The sequence below is a fragment of the Amblyraja radiata genome, chromosome X, assembly GCF_010909765.2.
Source record: "Amblyraja radiata isolate CabotCenter1 chromosome X, sAmbRad1.1.pri, whole genome shotgun sequence".
In the NCBI taxonomy this organism is placed as follows: domain Eukaryota; kingdom Metazoa; phylum Chordata; class Chondrichthyes; order Rajiformes; family Rajidae; genus Amblyraja; species Amblyraja radiata.
In genome coordinates, this window is record NC_045999.1 from 14013738 (window position 1) to 14030319 (window position 16582).

The following is a 16582-nucleotide window of genomic DNA, read 5'->3' on the forward strand; positions in this document are numbered from 1 at the left end:
CCACCACCATCTGATTCTCCCCGCAGTCGCCGACAGCATCCCACCTTGACTCCAGGGAGGAGCTTGTGGTGGAGGGGGAGCAGGGGCGGACAAAGAGACAGCTGACATGAACAAATGGCAGCTGGTGAGAGGAGAAGGAACCTCACATGGTGTCAGTGTCCTGAAGGAAGCAGGGGCTACAATGTGAGCCGCAACAAGAGTCGTGTCAACTGGATGATGTGGTAGCTGGTGAAGAAGGACACGTTTGTGTAGACCAGCACCATTGTGCCTAGTTTTAAGATGAAACAACACAAAGTGCTGGAGTAACTCAGCGGACTGAATCAGTCTGAAGAAGGGTCCCCACCCGAAAGCTCATCTACCTATGTTCTCCTGAGATGCTGCCTGACCTGCTCAGTTACTCCAGTACTTTGTGTCATTTGTGTTTTAATCAGCATCTGCAGTCTTTGTTTCCAACTAGTTTTGAGGTGATAGGCACAAAAAGCTGGAGTAACTCAGCGGGACAGGCAACATTTCTGGAGCGAAGGAATGGGTGACTTTTCGGGTGGAGACCAGTCCTGCTGAGTTACTCCAGCAGTTTGTGTCTTTCTTTGATTTAAACCAACATCTGCAGTTCTTTCCTGCTAGTTTTGAGGCGATTCAGACTTGTGTAAAATCTGACTTCTGTAAGGGTTTACAGAACATAGCCCTTACGTAAATCGGAGTGTCCATAGTGAAAATCTTTGCTTTGCATGCTAACCAAACAGATCAGATATACCATACATGTTTAAGAAGGAACTGCAGATGCTGGACAATCGAAGGTAGACAAAAATGCTGGAGAAACTCAGTGGATTTATCATACATGTGTGCTTGGAACAATGATAAACCACGGATGTGACATGGACATAAAATATAATTTGACAAGGTACAATGCAAAGGGACCCATAAAATGATGAAAACCGCGAGAGATGAAAGGCTGTAGGTTTGAATGCTCAAAGCTTGCCTCATAGAAATGAGAACGTCAAGTGACAATAGAGAGCAGTTTCCGTTTTACAGATGGCCACGTGAAAGTGTCCACAGAGAGATGAGGTGTGGGGAGAGTGCCACTTTGGGGACCGTGACTGTGGTAGCAACCCCAATTGATGAAAGGAGCAAAAGCCCACTGTAGAGAAGGAAGATTGGGAACCATACCAGGGGAAATCATACTGTGAAGATACGTGCACGGTGGTACCTGCATCTACTATAGCTTTACCAGGCATCATGCACTCCCTTCACATGTGGTGCAATAACAAGGCCACATCTACACGAATATACAAAACACAGTGGTGCATCACTCAACAAAACATAGTGCGGTGGTGTGGGCTCCCTTGGTGTGGTAGCTGCCTGAGACAATGCGACGTGGGCAGTACGTGTTAGTGAGCCTGTTTCTAAGGAGCGACAGTCATACTCCACACCACCGTAAAGCTCTCAAACACATGGACGTTGATAAACGTGCCACAAGGGCGTCATATACTGGAGAAAACCCCACAAGTGTTCTCCCAGTGGAGAGGAAGCACGTGGGTGTTAGGTGGCGAGAGAATGGGGTGAGATACAGGAAACTCTGTAGTAAGGCATCAGTTTGAAGAAGGGTCTCGACCCAAAACGTCACCCATTCCTTCTCTCCAGAGATGCAGCCTGTCCCGCTGAGTTACTCCAGCATTTTGTGTCCATCTTTGGTTTAAACAAGCATCTGCAGTTTCTTCACACATGTTCTTAATACCTCCCTTAGTAAACTATGTCGACAAACCACATCTCCCAGTCCCCAGCAGCATGTTTTTTCCCCCTTCTCCACCTGCTTTTCACCCACCACTCTCTTGCTCTGGGCCCTCATCCACCCCCCACCCCCTCCCTATATGCCATTCTACCCATTAACCCTCCCTCTGGTCTACATTTTACTCCCAACTTTCCTTCCCTATCAGATTCCAGCATTTACCTCCTGGTCCTCTCCACCTGCAGCCTTAGTTACCATCTGCCCCTTCTTTCCCCCCACCTGGCTCATCTGCCTATCACCCCCTCCTCCCCTGGTTCCATCTATCACACGCTCTTGATCTACCCCTTTCCGTCAAATCTTTCTTACAGCCTACCTCCGCTTCACTCCATCTGTCTGCAAAATATTGCTTTTCCATTTCATTCCTTGTTGCCCGACCCACTGAGTTCCTCTTTTTGTCCAAACTACACCTTCTGAAGGACATGGATGATAGTGAGATCAGGGATGGGTCTGATGATATGGAGGAGGAGGTGTTGGGTCTCTTGAAGAACTTGAAGGTAGACAGGTGCCCAGAGATCTACCCCAGGATATTGTGGCAGGAGAGTGTTGACAGAGATCTTTGTATTCTCCTTAGCCACAGAGGAGATCTCAAGAGAATAGCCAACATAGTTCCTCTGTATAAGAAGGGCAACAAAGACAAAACCAAGACATTATCGGCTAGTGAGCCCCACATCAGTGATCGGGGAATTATTGGAGAAGTTTCTTAGGAACATAATTTACTTGCACTTGGAAACGCATTGAATCAGCATGGCTTTGTGTGAGGAAGGCCATGCTTGACAAACTTAAGTTGAGTTTTCGAGGAGGTAACAAAGATGTTTGAGGAGGGCACGGCAGAGCACGTTGTCCATATGGACTTGAGTAAAGCATTTGACAAGGTCCTTCATGGTAGGCTGATCCAGGAGATTATGTCAAACGGGATCCAAGGTGAGCTGGTAAATTGGACACAAACTAGGCTTGATCATAGTAGACAGAGGGCAGCGGAGAAAGGGTGTGACTCTGAATGCAGGTCTGTGACCAGTAGTTTCCACAAGTGTTGGGACTTCTTGTTTACTTCTAAATGATTTCAATGAAAGCATCAGGAAGTTTGCGACCATGAGAAAGATTAGTAGTTTTGCAGATAGTACACAAAGTTGTAGACAGTAGAATAGCGATCAGTGGAAAATATGGGTGTAGAAATGGCAGATGGAATGTAATCCATCCAGCTGTTAATGTGGTGGATTTTGAGAAATCAAATGTAAGGGGAAAGTGGATGTATATATAGATTCTTAACAGCACTTATGAACAGAGGGATCTTGGGTGGAAGCCCATAACTCCCTATATGCAGCAGCACAAGTAGATCAAGCTTTGAAGAAGGCGTATGCAATGCCTGCCTTCATAGGTTGGGGTATTAAATATAAGAGTCAGAAGACATGTTGCAGCTTTATAGGATGTTGGTTAGGCCACATTTGGAATATTGTCTGCATTCTGGTTCCAATGACAGGAAGGGCGGAGGCTTTGGAGAGGGTGCAGAAGAGGTTTACCAGGAGGTTTCCTGCATTGGAGATTATTAGCTATAACTTTGATTGTGTTTGCTCAGGCTACTGAAGGGTAACTTGATAGAACTATGAAAAAATATATAAGAGGCCCTGGTTAGGATAGACAGTCAACTTATTTTTCTAATGATGGAACTGTCAGAAGGCATAGTTTTAAGGTGGGAGAGGAAAGTTTAAAGGAGATTTTCAAAGTAAGTTGTTTTTTCAAACAGCGGGTGCCTGGAATACGCTGCCATGTTAAGTGGCAGAAGCAGATATGACAGCAACATTTCAGCAGCATTTAGATACCCTTATGAACAGGCAGGGAATAAAGGGATATAAACCATGTACGAGCAGGCAGATGAGCAGCTTCACTTAGAATCATGGTTGGTGCAGTAGTGGTGGCTCAAAGGGTCTGCTCCCTGTTACGTTGCAATGACCACGATGGGAATGATAAGATTCAGAAGATAACATTAGACTGAGAGCACGTGATCAGCAAACAAAACTTATAAACACACGAGGACGACAGGGCTAACATGAATAACTGTGCAAGCAGAACATCAGAACCGGAACAGTATTTGAGTGAAAAGCTGTAGATAAATTGACTGAAAGTTGCGCTACAGCCTGTTTTGTAGAAATGCAACCCTGCTGTGGTGCGTGCGTGCGTGTGTATCTGTGCGTGTGTAGTGTGCAAGTGTGTGTGCGCGTGTGTTTGTGCGTGTGCATGCGTCCGCGTGTGTAGTGCGTGTGCGCGCGTGTGCATGCGTCCGCGTGTGTGGGCGTGTGTGTGTCAACCGGACAGCTGAACATAGGGTGATGCAGCTGAGGAAATGTGAGGTGCTGATTACTGGCGGTCCTTGTGAGGTGAGGGCCATGGCCACCCATTCCACAGCAACATGACAGCAGGAGGAACACAGGAAAGTCAGTCATTCAACCTCTCAGGCACAAATTGGCCCGCCTCGGGGCGGGGGGGGGGGGGGGGTCTGGGTCCGAGTCAGGGATGGATGGGGGGAGAGTGGGGTAGTGGGGGGGGGGATGGAAGGGAACAGGTACAGCTCGGAGTGGGAGGGTGCAGCTCAGAAAGGGGGGTGGCTGGGAACAAACAATATATTTAAAATCCTCGCTGACATTATGTTTCACCAACTCCATTCTAAAAGACTCGAGTGGATGTTGAAGTGTTTTGTTGTGAATTCAAGTGTCTGCTGTCATTTATCTATTTAATTTTTCTGGTTTTGATTGTTCAGCAGCATAACGTACCTCAAACAGGTGACATCCCTCCGACTCTCTTCGATTGTACGGTCTGATAATCCCATCGTCACGAATGCATCGCGGTGGCCTCAGTTTACTTACATCTTCAGTCGATTCTGCCACCCTGTTGAATTTAATTGAATGAAATCTAAAGAGACAGCACAAAAACAGCTCCTTCCACCCACCAAGTCCACACCGACCATCAATCACCTGTTCACACTAGTTCTACGTTATCCCACCTTCCTACACACCAAGGACAATTTATAGAAGCCAATTAATCTACAAACACGCACGTCTTTGGGATGTGGGAGGAAATCGGAGCATCCGGAGGAAACCCACGCGTCACAGGGAGAACATGCAAATTCCACACAGACAGCACCTGAGTTTAGGATTGAACCCGTGTCTCTGGCACTGAGGCAGCAGCTCTACCTGCTGCGCCACCGTGCTGCCCCACACACATTGAAATAATGCATCAAAATAAATGGGTACCTTTAACTACTTATCCAGCCTATGACATATTCACTGAACTTACGAGTCACTGCAGAGCAGGAGGAAGCAAATATATTTTCAAGACATCACGTCTGAGTATTTTCAGTAGATGGTTATTCATTAGAATTTAAAGCATCCTCTGTCCTACTTTAAATTGTACAGGAAGGAACTGCAGATGCTGGTTCACACGGAAGATAGACACAAAATGCTGGAGTAACTCAGCGGGACAGGCAGCATCTCTAGAGAGAAGGAATAGTCTGAAGAAGGGTCTCGACCTGAAACGTCACCCATTCCTTCTCTCCAGAGATGCTGCCTGTCCCACGGAGTTACTCCATAATTTAATTTGTGATCGGCGTGAATGCACATTGGGTGATAACAATCATGTTTTAATGGACAACAGGGTCATTGTAAAACAATGTTGTACTTAAAATAAATAATCTCATTAAAATGTCAAGGATTATATATTCTATTATGATCATCTTTAAAGATGGTCCCTGGAGAACATTAACAACAATTAAACATAAGGGATTTCCTTAAGGGAGAGTCAATGGGGAGCAGGAAACTACAGGCCAGTTGCCTTCACGTCTGTCATAATGAACATGAGAAAAGCTAGTAGAACATGCAAAATATGTGGACAAATTCAAAGAAAAAATCAACTTCAGCCAATTAATTTATTGGACCTCTTTTCATGTTTAGTTTAGAGATACAGCGCGGGAATAGGCCCTTAGGTGCATCGAGTCCTCACTGACCAGAGATTCCTGCACACTAACACTATCCTACACACACTAGGGACAAGTTACGCATACACAAAGCCAATTAACCTGCACGTCTTTGGAGTGTGGGAGGAAAATGAGGATCTCGGAGAAAACCCACGCAGATCACAGGGAGAATGTACAAACTCCATTCAGACAGCACTCGTCGTCAGGATCGAACCTGGGTCTCCGGCACTGTAAGGCAGCACCACCGTTCCACGCTGAAAATGTGCTGTGGTGAGGAGCAGACGGTGGTTGCTCTACATTGGATAATTGATATGGGGCTGCGTCAAAACTTGTGGAAAGTAAAAGCTCACAGTGCAGGAAGTTGCATATTGGCGTATGGTGAAGTTTAGCTTGCTAACAGGAAACATAGTAGGTGTAAACAGGGTAGACACAGAATGCTGGAGCAGCTCCGCTGGTGAGGCAGCATCTCTGGAGAGAAGGAATGGGTGACGTTTCAGGTCGAGACCCTTCTTCAGGCTGATGTCAGGGGAGGGGGCGGGACAAAGATAGAATGTAGGCAGAGACAGTAAGACAGGTGGGAGAAGTGGGAAGGGGGAGGGGATGGAGAGAGAAAGTAAGGGCTATCTGAACTTAGAAAAGTCAATGTTCATATTGATGGGGTGTAAACTAGCCAAGCAAAATATGAGGTGCTGTTCCTCCAATTTGCACTGGGCCTAACTCTGACAATGGAGGAGGCCCAGGGCAGAAAGGTCAGATTGGGAATGGGAGGGGAGTTGAAGTGCTGAGCCACCGGGAGATCAGGTAGGTTAAGTCACCCATGAATGGAAGATGTGCTTAAAGGTTACGATGATAAAGGAAACGGGCTGTTTGTTGGGTGAAAATGAGAAGCTGGTGCGACTTGGGTGGGGGAGGGATAGAGAGAGAGGGAATGCCAGGGCTACCTGAAGTTAGGACCTGAAGTGGGAACAGAGTTGGTCTCCTTACTTAAGGAGCCTTGAAAACACTTGAAAGAGGTTTACTGGACTAATACCGAGACTGTCTGAAGAAGGGTGTCGACCCGAAACCTCATCTATTCCCTTGCTCCACAGATGCTGTCTGACCCGCTGAATTATTCCAGGCTTTTGTGTCTATCTCGGTTTAAACCAACATCTGCAGTTCCTTCCTGCACACAATATGGAATATGGGGGGGGGGGGGGGGGGGTTGACTTATGATGAGAGGTGAACAAGCCAGGCTTGCAACCACTGGAGCTTGGATACAGAGAGGGGACTTGGTTGTAACACAAGGTCTTCAAGGGACTTGGCAGGTTGTACGTGGAGTGGATATTTCCCCTTGTGAAAGAATCGAGAACAAAGTAACGGGTGACTGATTGGACACAGAAATAATGCAGAAAATTCTCTCGGATGGTCACGGGTTTTCAGAACATTCTTCCCAAAAGGGCGGGAGAGGAGTGTCTTTGAATACTTTTAAGGCAGGGGTATGAAACATTCTTGATAATGGGGAAAAAGGATTTGGGGGCAGGCAGGAATGCTGTGCAAGGCTCGAGGGTGTAGGAAGGAACTGCAGGTGCTGGTTTATATTGATGATAGACAAAACGCTGGAGTAACTCAGCGGGACAGGCAGCATCTCTGGATAGAAGAAATGGTTGATGTTTCGGGTCGAGACCCTTCTTCAGACCTGTGGGAATGTTGGAGGGAATGACGTTAGGGGCCAGCCGGCCAAGTCCTGCTCAGAACACGTATAGTTTGGATAAATTGCGATGGAGCAGCAAGTCTTACTTTTTGATTCCCTGGAATGTGCTGCTTGCCATGTCAATGATGCCGCCGGTAGGCCTCGCCACCACTCCCACCAGACCTTTTCCCACGCCTTTAAAGAAACCAGCTGCACCTTCCTTCTTCGCACCTGTCGGGGAAATTGTAACACATTGATTGCTCACACACAAACGTCTTTTTTTTTTAACCAGATTATCGTGCTCTGCAGCTGAACTTTTATTACCAGATAATAAAAGCTGGTACGATGGCGCAGAGTGCAAAGATATCAATGTTATACACAGCCAAATACAGCCTGGATGGTTTCCAAACAGGAAACACATTATATCGAGCAAGGTTCACACATTCTCCACACTGATTGTGACCAGCATAAGGGGTGCTGCTGTTCACCACGTCAAGGAATGATGTTTAACCCCTCAAGGGGCTGTCTTTGGTGGTATGAACGCAATGTCCAGAAGGAAGAGGTAATAAGGACAAGTCCTCCATTGTGGACTTTACAACGAGACTGGCAAAACCGAATTTGCCGACTAGGCTTGTATTCACTGGAATTTAGAAGGATGAGAGGATATCTTATTGAACCTTATAAAATGATTAAGGGATGGGACAGGCTAGATGCAGGAAAAATGTTCCCGATGTTGGGGGAGACCAGAACCAGGGGACACAGTTTAAGAATAAGGGGTAGGCCATTTAGGACCGAGTTGAGGAAAAACTTTTTCACCCGGAGAGTTGTGAATCTGTGGAATTTCTTGCCACAGAAGGCCAATTCATTGGATGTTTTCAAGAGATATAGCTCTTAGGGCTAATGGAATCAAGGGATATGGGGAGAAAGCAGGAATGGGGTACTGATTCTGAATGATTAGCCATGATCATATTGACTGGCGGTGCTGGCTCGAAGGGCCGAATGGCCTACTCCTGCACCCATTTTCTATGTTTCCATGAATCAACAGCAATAGAGTGATGAACAGATTACTAGATTGCACTCACAACTATTGTTGAAGTCAGCATGCTGGGGTACCAATTATAAAATATGGCACTTTAGACCTGCTCTGTACAATGAGGGTCTTTGGGGAAGAGTGATCATAATATGATGAATTTTGTATATAAACATTGAAAATGATTTGTTTAATTACAAAACCAATGCCTTTAAAAAATTGCAAATGACCAAGTATGAGCCTTGGAAACTAGTTTGAGAACAAAGACATTGACACTGGAAAGAAATATACCCCAGTAACAAGAACTAACTGAAGAAGGATGTATAAATAGGTAAAAAGAAAAGATCAGCTAAGGTTAACAGGAGTACTTAACATTAACAGGAAGTAACTGCAGATGATGGTTTAAACCGAAGATAGACACAAAAATGTTGGAGTAACTCAGCGGGACAGGCAACATCTCTGGAGAGAAGGAATGGGTGACGTTTCGGGTCGAGACCCAACTTCAGACTGGGACTGACAGACAGGGAAAAGTACAGAAAGGAATAATGAAATGGTAGATTTTATTAACTGAAGAAACAAGAATACTTCCCAGAAATGGTGGTCAACAGGCCTACATTAAATAAGGATTTGAAAGAACTTAATTAGTAAAAAAGCAGCATTGGGAAAATTAATTGGATTGAAAGCTGATAAATCCACAGGCTCCATGACTTGCATCTACACTGAGTATGATAGCAAGTTATGATGCCAAATAATGTCTGAAGAAGCATCTCGACTCACAACGTCACTCTTCCATAAACTAACGGACATGAACATTGACCCCTGCATCTGTCACTGGATCTACAGCTTCCTTTGGAACAGACAACAGAGGGTGAAGATACATAACACCATATCTCACCCCCTGCACCTCAGCACAGGAGCCCCTCAGGGCTGCGTCTTGTCACCCTGGTTATTCTCACTCTACACAAACCAATTCACATCCCAGCATAGTTCAGTTGAAATTTATAAATACGCAGATGACACAACCATCATAGGTCTCATCTCGAACAATAATGAAACAGAATACCGCACTCAAACACACAAAGCAGTCACTTGGTGCACAGATAATAACCTCTTACTCAACACATCAAAAACACACAAACTCATAATTGATCTCAGACGTAAGGCACAACCCAAGACCCCCCTACTCATCTGAGGCGAACCCATATCCACCACTGACTCATTCAAATTTCTTGGCACTCACATAAGCAATAACCTCAAATGGAAAATCAATTCAAATCACATCTACAAAAAAGCCAACCAAAGACTCTTCTTCCTCCGCCAGCTCAAGAAGTTTAGAGTAAGGAAACACCTCCTAATCCGATTCTACACAGCCATCATCCAAAGCATGCTCACTTCATCAATTACAGTCTGGTTCAGCAGTTTAGACACTCACTCCCGTAATAAATTACAGCGCATAGTTAACAAAGCATCCAAAATCATCAGCACTCCCCTTCCATCAATAGAATCACTCCATCACAAACGGTCCGTGTCAAGGGTGAAGAAAATCATCTCTGATCCCTCCCACCCAGCTCACCACATCTTCCACCTGCTGCCATCAGGAAGGCGCTACAGCTCACTGCCCGCCAAGACATCTCGATTTAAAAACAGTTCTTACCCACACGCAATCCGAATTCTGAACACACTATGATAACAGCACATATCCTCCCCATGCATGTACTGTATATTGTATGATGTTGTGTTTTATGTTATGTTTGACGGGAATCAGCCTACCTTGTAACATCCTGTACTGAACCTGAATTCCACCAGCTTGACTGTGTGGTCATTAAATAATCTAATCTAATCTAATCTAATCTAATCTAATTCCATTTCTCCAGAGATACTGCCTGTCCCGCTGAGTTACTCCAGCTTTTTGTGTCAATCGCCAAGTTAACCTAAGCTCCTCCTGCTGCACGTGATCCACACTCTCCATTCCATGCACATGTTTAGATTAAAGCAGCATTGAATTAGGCCCTTCAGCCCATCAGGTCCATGCCAACTATCCTTTTTTATGAAGACAATGATAGAAAATTGGGTTGCTTTTAAATGGCAAGGTTTTGAAAGGTGTTGACAGACTAGAGGATCGCGACTGTCCGTACGTATGAAGCATTCCATGACAACAGGTAGAAATAAGGAAGGAAACAGAACCTTGTTGCAAAAGGATTTGAGTAAAGATATCTTCCTGCTATTACGAAAGACCTGGGTGAAACTGCACATGGAGTACAGTCACGTCTCCCCCCGGGAAGGTTTTACATGAAACAAAGGGAGTGCTGGGATCTATGGGATATGGGGAGAAGGCAGGCACGGGTTATTGATTGGGGACGATCAGTCATGATCACAATGAATGGCGGTGCTGGCTCGAAGGGCCGAATGGCCTCCTCCTGCACCTATTTTCTATGTTTCTATGTTTTCTATGTTTCTATGCTGCAAAGATGAACCAGATTCATTTCCAGCAGAATGAGAAGATACGCTCCAGAATTTAAAAGGGACGGGTCATTTAGGATTCAAATGAAAATAAATTTGGAGGGCAGCAAATCCTTGGAACTCCCCCCACAAGGGCTGGAAAGATTCAGTTGCTGAGTTCATTCATTCAGACATTTTGGGATATTAAGGGAATCAAGGAATCTGGGATTATTACAGGAAAGTAATGCTGATCTTAGACCAGCTGCGATCTCTACATGGCAGAGCAAATGTGATGTATTAATGGTCTCGTGCTCCCACCTCATTTCATATTGATCAGGGTGATTTAGAGTCATCGATCATGCAAGCAGTAAAGTAAGCTTCAGCACAACGTCCATGCCATCCATTAAGCAGCCATCTCTGTGGATCCCATTTGGACAGGGACATAGATAGAAAAGATTTAGAGGGATATGGGCCAAACGCGGGAAGGTGGGACTAGTGTAGATCGGGCATCTTGGTCGGCATGGGCAAGTTGTACCAAATGGGCTGTATCACGATGAGTTGAATTGTACTACGACCTCCCTCTTTTATATCTTATGAAAGGAAATAATCTGTACTCTTTTCCACCCTTCATCCAACTGATCTGCATTACGAATCTTTGGATTGTAACACCACGGTTCCACTGTCCCTCAATTCTCCGATGGACCAAACTATCCGTTATGTATGTTTTACCCTGAGATAGTCCTCTCAAAATGTGCACATAAAGATTAAAGTCCTATCTTCATTGCTCTACCCAATTTACCTACAGATCAAAATCACCCTCAGCCCAACACTTCAGACTTTAGAGATACAGTGTGGAAACAGGCCCTTCAGCCCATCGAGTCCAGGCCGACCAGCGATCACCCCGTACACCAGCATTATCTTACATACTAGAGACAACTTAAAATTTACAGAAGCCAATTAACCTACAAACCTGTACATCTTTGCAGTGTGGGAAGAAACTCGTGGTTACAGGGAGCACATACAAACTCCGTAGACAGCATCCAGAGTCAGGATTGAACCCGAGTCTCTGGCGCTAAAAGGTGGCGCAACTCTACCGCTGCGCCACCGTGCTGCCCCTAAGAAAAGACTACCCTCCATTCTACCAGCATCACCAATTCTCATATCATCTGCAAACTCGCTGATGGTATCACCTCCGTTCATATCCAATCTTTAATGTGTGTAAAAAGCACTCAGGGCACCAGCACTGCCCCCTGTGCCACATCACGAGTCAAGCGCTTCCTGTCCAACTGAAGTTCATGTAGTCTACATCAATTTCATTGTCTTCAGAAAGCATTATCACCTTTTCAAAAACAACATACAAATTGGTCAGACATGATCTCGCATCTTTGTGGATTAATCCTTACTTTTCCATATGGAAGGTCTGAGTGTTCCTCAGAATTTTCTCAAAATCCTGACAGATGATGGCAAGCATGCCTTCTCTACCACCCTTCTCTTGCCACTTTTCAGTGATCTGGGGATTGCACCCCACGATCTCCATGAAGATCATACTTTGATACTTTCCTCTTAGATTTGACCTCATAAAATGCAGCACCGCACACCAACGTGCAGTAAACTCCATGTACCATCTGCAAACTTACAAATCAGGCCACCAACATTTCCAGAAGAATCATTAACGCGTTACAAATAATACATACAGGAGAGAACCTGCCCCTTCAGTCCACATGCTTTGGGATTTCCTTAACATGGTTCACCAATGAAACTTGGTGTTCCCTCTTTTCCCTCTGTGGTTCTGGTTCAGATACCTCACTGGTACTCTGGTTCCGATACACCTTCACGGCCTTCCCAGTGGCAGTTTTCTTATCCTGCCCAACAGCGGAGGTTGGTATAAAGAATGACTAGGTAGTTGAGGCAAGTACTAAGATCATGTCATAGGAGTAGAATTAGGCCATTTGGCCCATCAAGTCTACTACGCCATTCAATCATGGCTGATCTATCTCTCCCTCCTAACCCCATTCTCCTGCCTTCTCCCCATAACCCCTGACACCCGTACAAATCTACATAACAATCAACTATAACAGCATTTAAAAGACATTTGGCCAGGTTATTGGATAGGAAACGTTTAGAGGGATATGGGCCAAATGCAGGCAAGTGGGACTAGTGTAGATGGGGGATCTGGGTTGGCATGGGCAAGTTGGGCCGAAGGGCCTGTTTCTGTGCTGTTTGACAATATTTTATATAATTTATTAAAACCTTGATATCCCATGTCATCCCAGGTTCCTTATGGGAACACATTGAGCCCAGAAATTATTTTCCCGTTGAATGCCTCCTTGGTGGGGTGTACAATGACCTATTGGTCTATTTTCGCCAGGTCATATACTACAATAAGACTTCTCCCAAGTCAGGCATTAGCATTAACTCTTTCAACAACCCCCCTGATACATGAAAGTTCTTTCCAGAGTAGCCGGCAGTAACCGTGGTCATGCTACTCAATATATTAAATAGTGAGGAGCTCTTTAACAAGAGTTAACAATTTATCATAATATTGTTCAAAATAATCTATTTGCCACAATTCCAATGGGAACAAACATACCTTCGAATGGCTTGGTGATGATTCCTGTAAATCCTCCCAATACACCCTGAAAGAAAAATATTCATAAATTATTGTTTGACGCGATTAAATCCGCCAATTGAGCCAGTACGGAACTGGGTCATTTTAGCTTCTTTGAGCATTGAGAAAAAAAGTATAAAGTGTCAATACAAGAGGGAAGACACTAGAAAAAAATCTGAGGGAGAGGATTAATGATCATTTGGAAAGGCAGGGACTAACCTGAGATGGCTTGACACAAAATGCTGGAGTAACTCAGCTGGTCAGGCAGCATCTCTGGAGAAAAGGAATGGATGGCATATCGGGTCGAGACTGTCTTCAGACTGCTTTGTCAAAGGCAGAGACTATCTGTTCAATTTGATTGAATTCTTTGAAGAGGTATTAGACAATAGACAATAGGTGCAGGAGTCGGCCATTCGGCCCTTCGAGCCAGCACCGCCATTCAATGTGATCATGGCTGATCAACCCCAATCAGTACCCCGTTTATGCCTTCTCCCATAACCCCTGACTCCGCTATTTTTAAGATCCCTATCTAGCTCTCTCTTGAAAGCATCCAGAGAACCTGCCTCCACCACCCTCTGAGGCAGAGAATTCCACACTCACCACTCTCTGTGAGAAAAAGTGTTTCCTCGTCTCCGTTCTAAATGGCTTACTCCTTATTCTTAAACTGTGGCCCCTGGTTCTGGACTCCCCCAACATCGGGAATATGTTTCCTGCCTCTAGCATGTCCAAGCCCTTAACAATCTATATTTTTCAATGAGATGCCCTCTCATCCTTCTAAACTCCAGAGTGTACAAGCCTAGCTGCTCCATTCTCTCAGCATATGACAGTCCCGCCATCCTGGGAATTAACCTTGTAAACCTACGCTGTACTCCCTCAATAGCAAGAATGTCCTTCCTCAAATTAGGGGACCAAAACTGCACACAATACTCCAGGTTTGGTCTCACTAGGGCTCTGTACAACTGCAGAAGGACCTCTTTGCTCCTATATTCGATTCCTCTTGTTATAAAGGGCAACATGCCATTCGCTTTCTTCACTGCCTGCTGTACCTGCATGCTTACTTTCATAGACTGATGTACAAGGACCCCCAGATCCTGTTGTACTGGCCCTTTTCCCAATTTGACGCCATTTAGATAGTAATCTGCCTTCCTGTTTTTGCTACCAAAGTGGATAACCTCACATTTATCCGCATTAAACTTTATCTGCCATGCATCTGCCCACTCCCCCAACCTGTCCAAGTCACCCTGCATTCTCATAGCATCCTCCTCACAGTTCACACTGCCACCCAGCTTTGTGTCATCTGCAAATTTGCTAATGTTACTTTGAATCCCTTCATCCAAATCATTGATGTATATTGTAAATAGCTGCGGTCCCAGCACCGAGCCTTTCGGTACCCCACTAGTCACCGCCTGCCATTCTGAAAGGGACCCATTAATCCCTACTCTTTGTTTCCTGTTTGCCAACCACTTCTCTATCCATGTCAGCACTCTACCCCCAATACCATGTGCCCTAATTTTGCCCACTAATCTCCTATGTGGGACCTTATCAAATGCTTTCTGAAAGTCCAGGTACACTACATTCACTGGCTCTCGCTTGTCCATTTTCCTAGTTACATCTTCAAAAAATTGGTGAGGGCAGGGCAGTTATGTGGACTTTAGTGAGGTCTTTGACAAAGTTCCACATGGAAGACTAGTTGAAAAGATTAGGCACAAGGGATCCAGGCAAGTTATTAAACTGGATCTAAAGCCGACTTGTCAATAGGAGTTAGAGGATAATTGGTCAGGCTGTTTTTGTGACTCGCTGTGTCCCACAAGGATCGTTGGTGGGACTCTTGCTCTGTGTAAAGTACGTGAATGACCTGTGTAGGAAGGAACTGCAGATGCTGGTTTAAACTGAAGATAGACATAAAGTGCAGGAGTAACTCAGGAGAGAAGGAATGGTTGATGTTTTGGGTCGCGACCGTTCTTCGGCAAAACCAAGGAATTGATTGTGGACTTTGGAAAGGTTAGGATGGGGACCCATAGTCCCATTTATATCAACGGGTCGATGGTGGAGAGGGTCAAGAGCTTCTAATTCCTGGGCGTGCATATCTCTGAAGATCTCTCCTGGTCCGAGAACACTGATGCAATTATAAAGAAAGTACATCAGCGCCTCTACTTCCTGAGAAGATTACGGAGAGTCGGTATGTCAAGGAGGACTCTCTCGAACTTCTACAGGTGCACAGTAGAGAGCATGCTGACCGGTTGCATCGTGGCTTGGTTCAGCAACTTGAGCACCCAGGAGCAGAAAAGACTGCAAAAAGTTGCAAACACTGCCCAGTCCATCATCGGCTCTGACCTCCCGACCATCGAGGGGATCTATCGCAGTCACTGCCTCAAAAAGGCTGCCTGCATCATCAAGGATCCACACCATCCTGGCCACTCGCTCATCTCCCCGTTGCCTTCAGGTAGAAGGTACAGGAGCCTGAAATCTGCAACATCCAGGTTCAGGAATAGCTCCTTCCCCACAGCCATCAGACTATTAAACTCCTCAAACAAAACTCTGAACATTAATAGCCCATTGCACTTTATCTGTTTATTTACGTGTGTATATATATATTCATTGGTATATGGTCACACTGATCTGTTCTGTATTTATTTATGCCTGCTATATTCTGTGGTGCTGATGCAAAGCAAGAATTTCATTGTCCTATCTGGGACACATGACAATAAACTCTCTTTACTCTTGAATTTAATGAAGCAATGCATCCTCTGCCGGGCAACTGTTATGTCCTTGCCACATTCTTTCTCTCCACTAGGCGGCGGCTGTAGATAGTCTCACTGGCAAATATCGTGTTTGTGATTGGTACTGTACAGGGTTTATTTGTGTACAGGGGGCCTTGCATTACATGGTGGGGCAGTTGGGACAAGCGGAGGGTCTTCCTACAAAAATGGCGATTATAATGATTTTCAATAATGTGAAGCTGCATCATCTATTAGTTTAATTTAGTTCAGAGAAGAAGCGTGGAAACAGGCTCTTCGGACCACCATGTCCGCACCGACCAGCGATCCCCGCACATTAACACTACCTTACATACACTAGGGACAATT

The 16582-nt window shown here is 45.2% G+C and overlaps 1 protein-coding gene across 3 annotated transcripts in view; it reads right to left on the reverse strand.

Annotated features, from left to right (window-relative positions):
* The window catches only part of vps13c (vacuolar protein sorting 13 homolog C), a 294729-nt gene that overhangs the window by 15506 nt on the left and 262641 nt on the right, over positions 1-16582 (reverse strand). For all 3 annotated transcript variants that reach the window (XM_033014961.1, XM_033014960.1, XM_033014962.1), the window contains 3 exons: positions 13479-13524; positions 7527-7650; positions 4552-4666 (listed from right to left, as the gene is read on the reverse strand). In XM_033014961.1, the coding sequence (XP_032870852.1) occupies positions 4552-4666; positions 7527-7650; positions 13479-13524 (285 nt within the window). The remainder of the gene's footprint in view (positions 1-4551; positions 4667-7526; positions 7651-13478; positions 13525-16582) is intronic.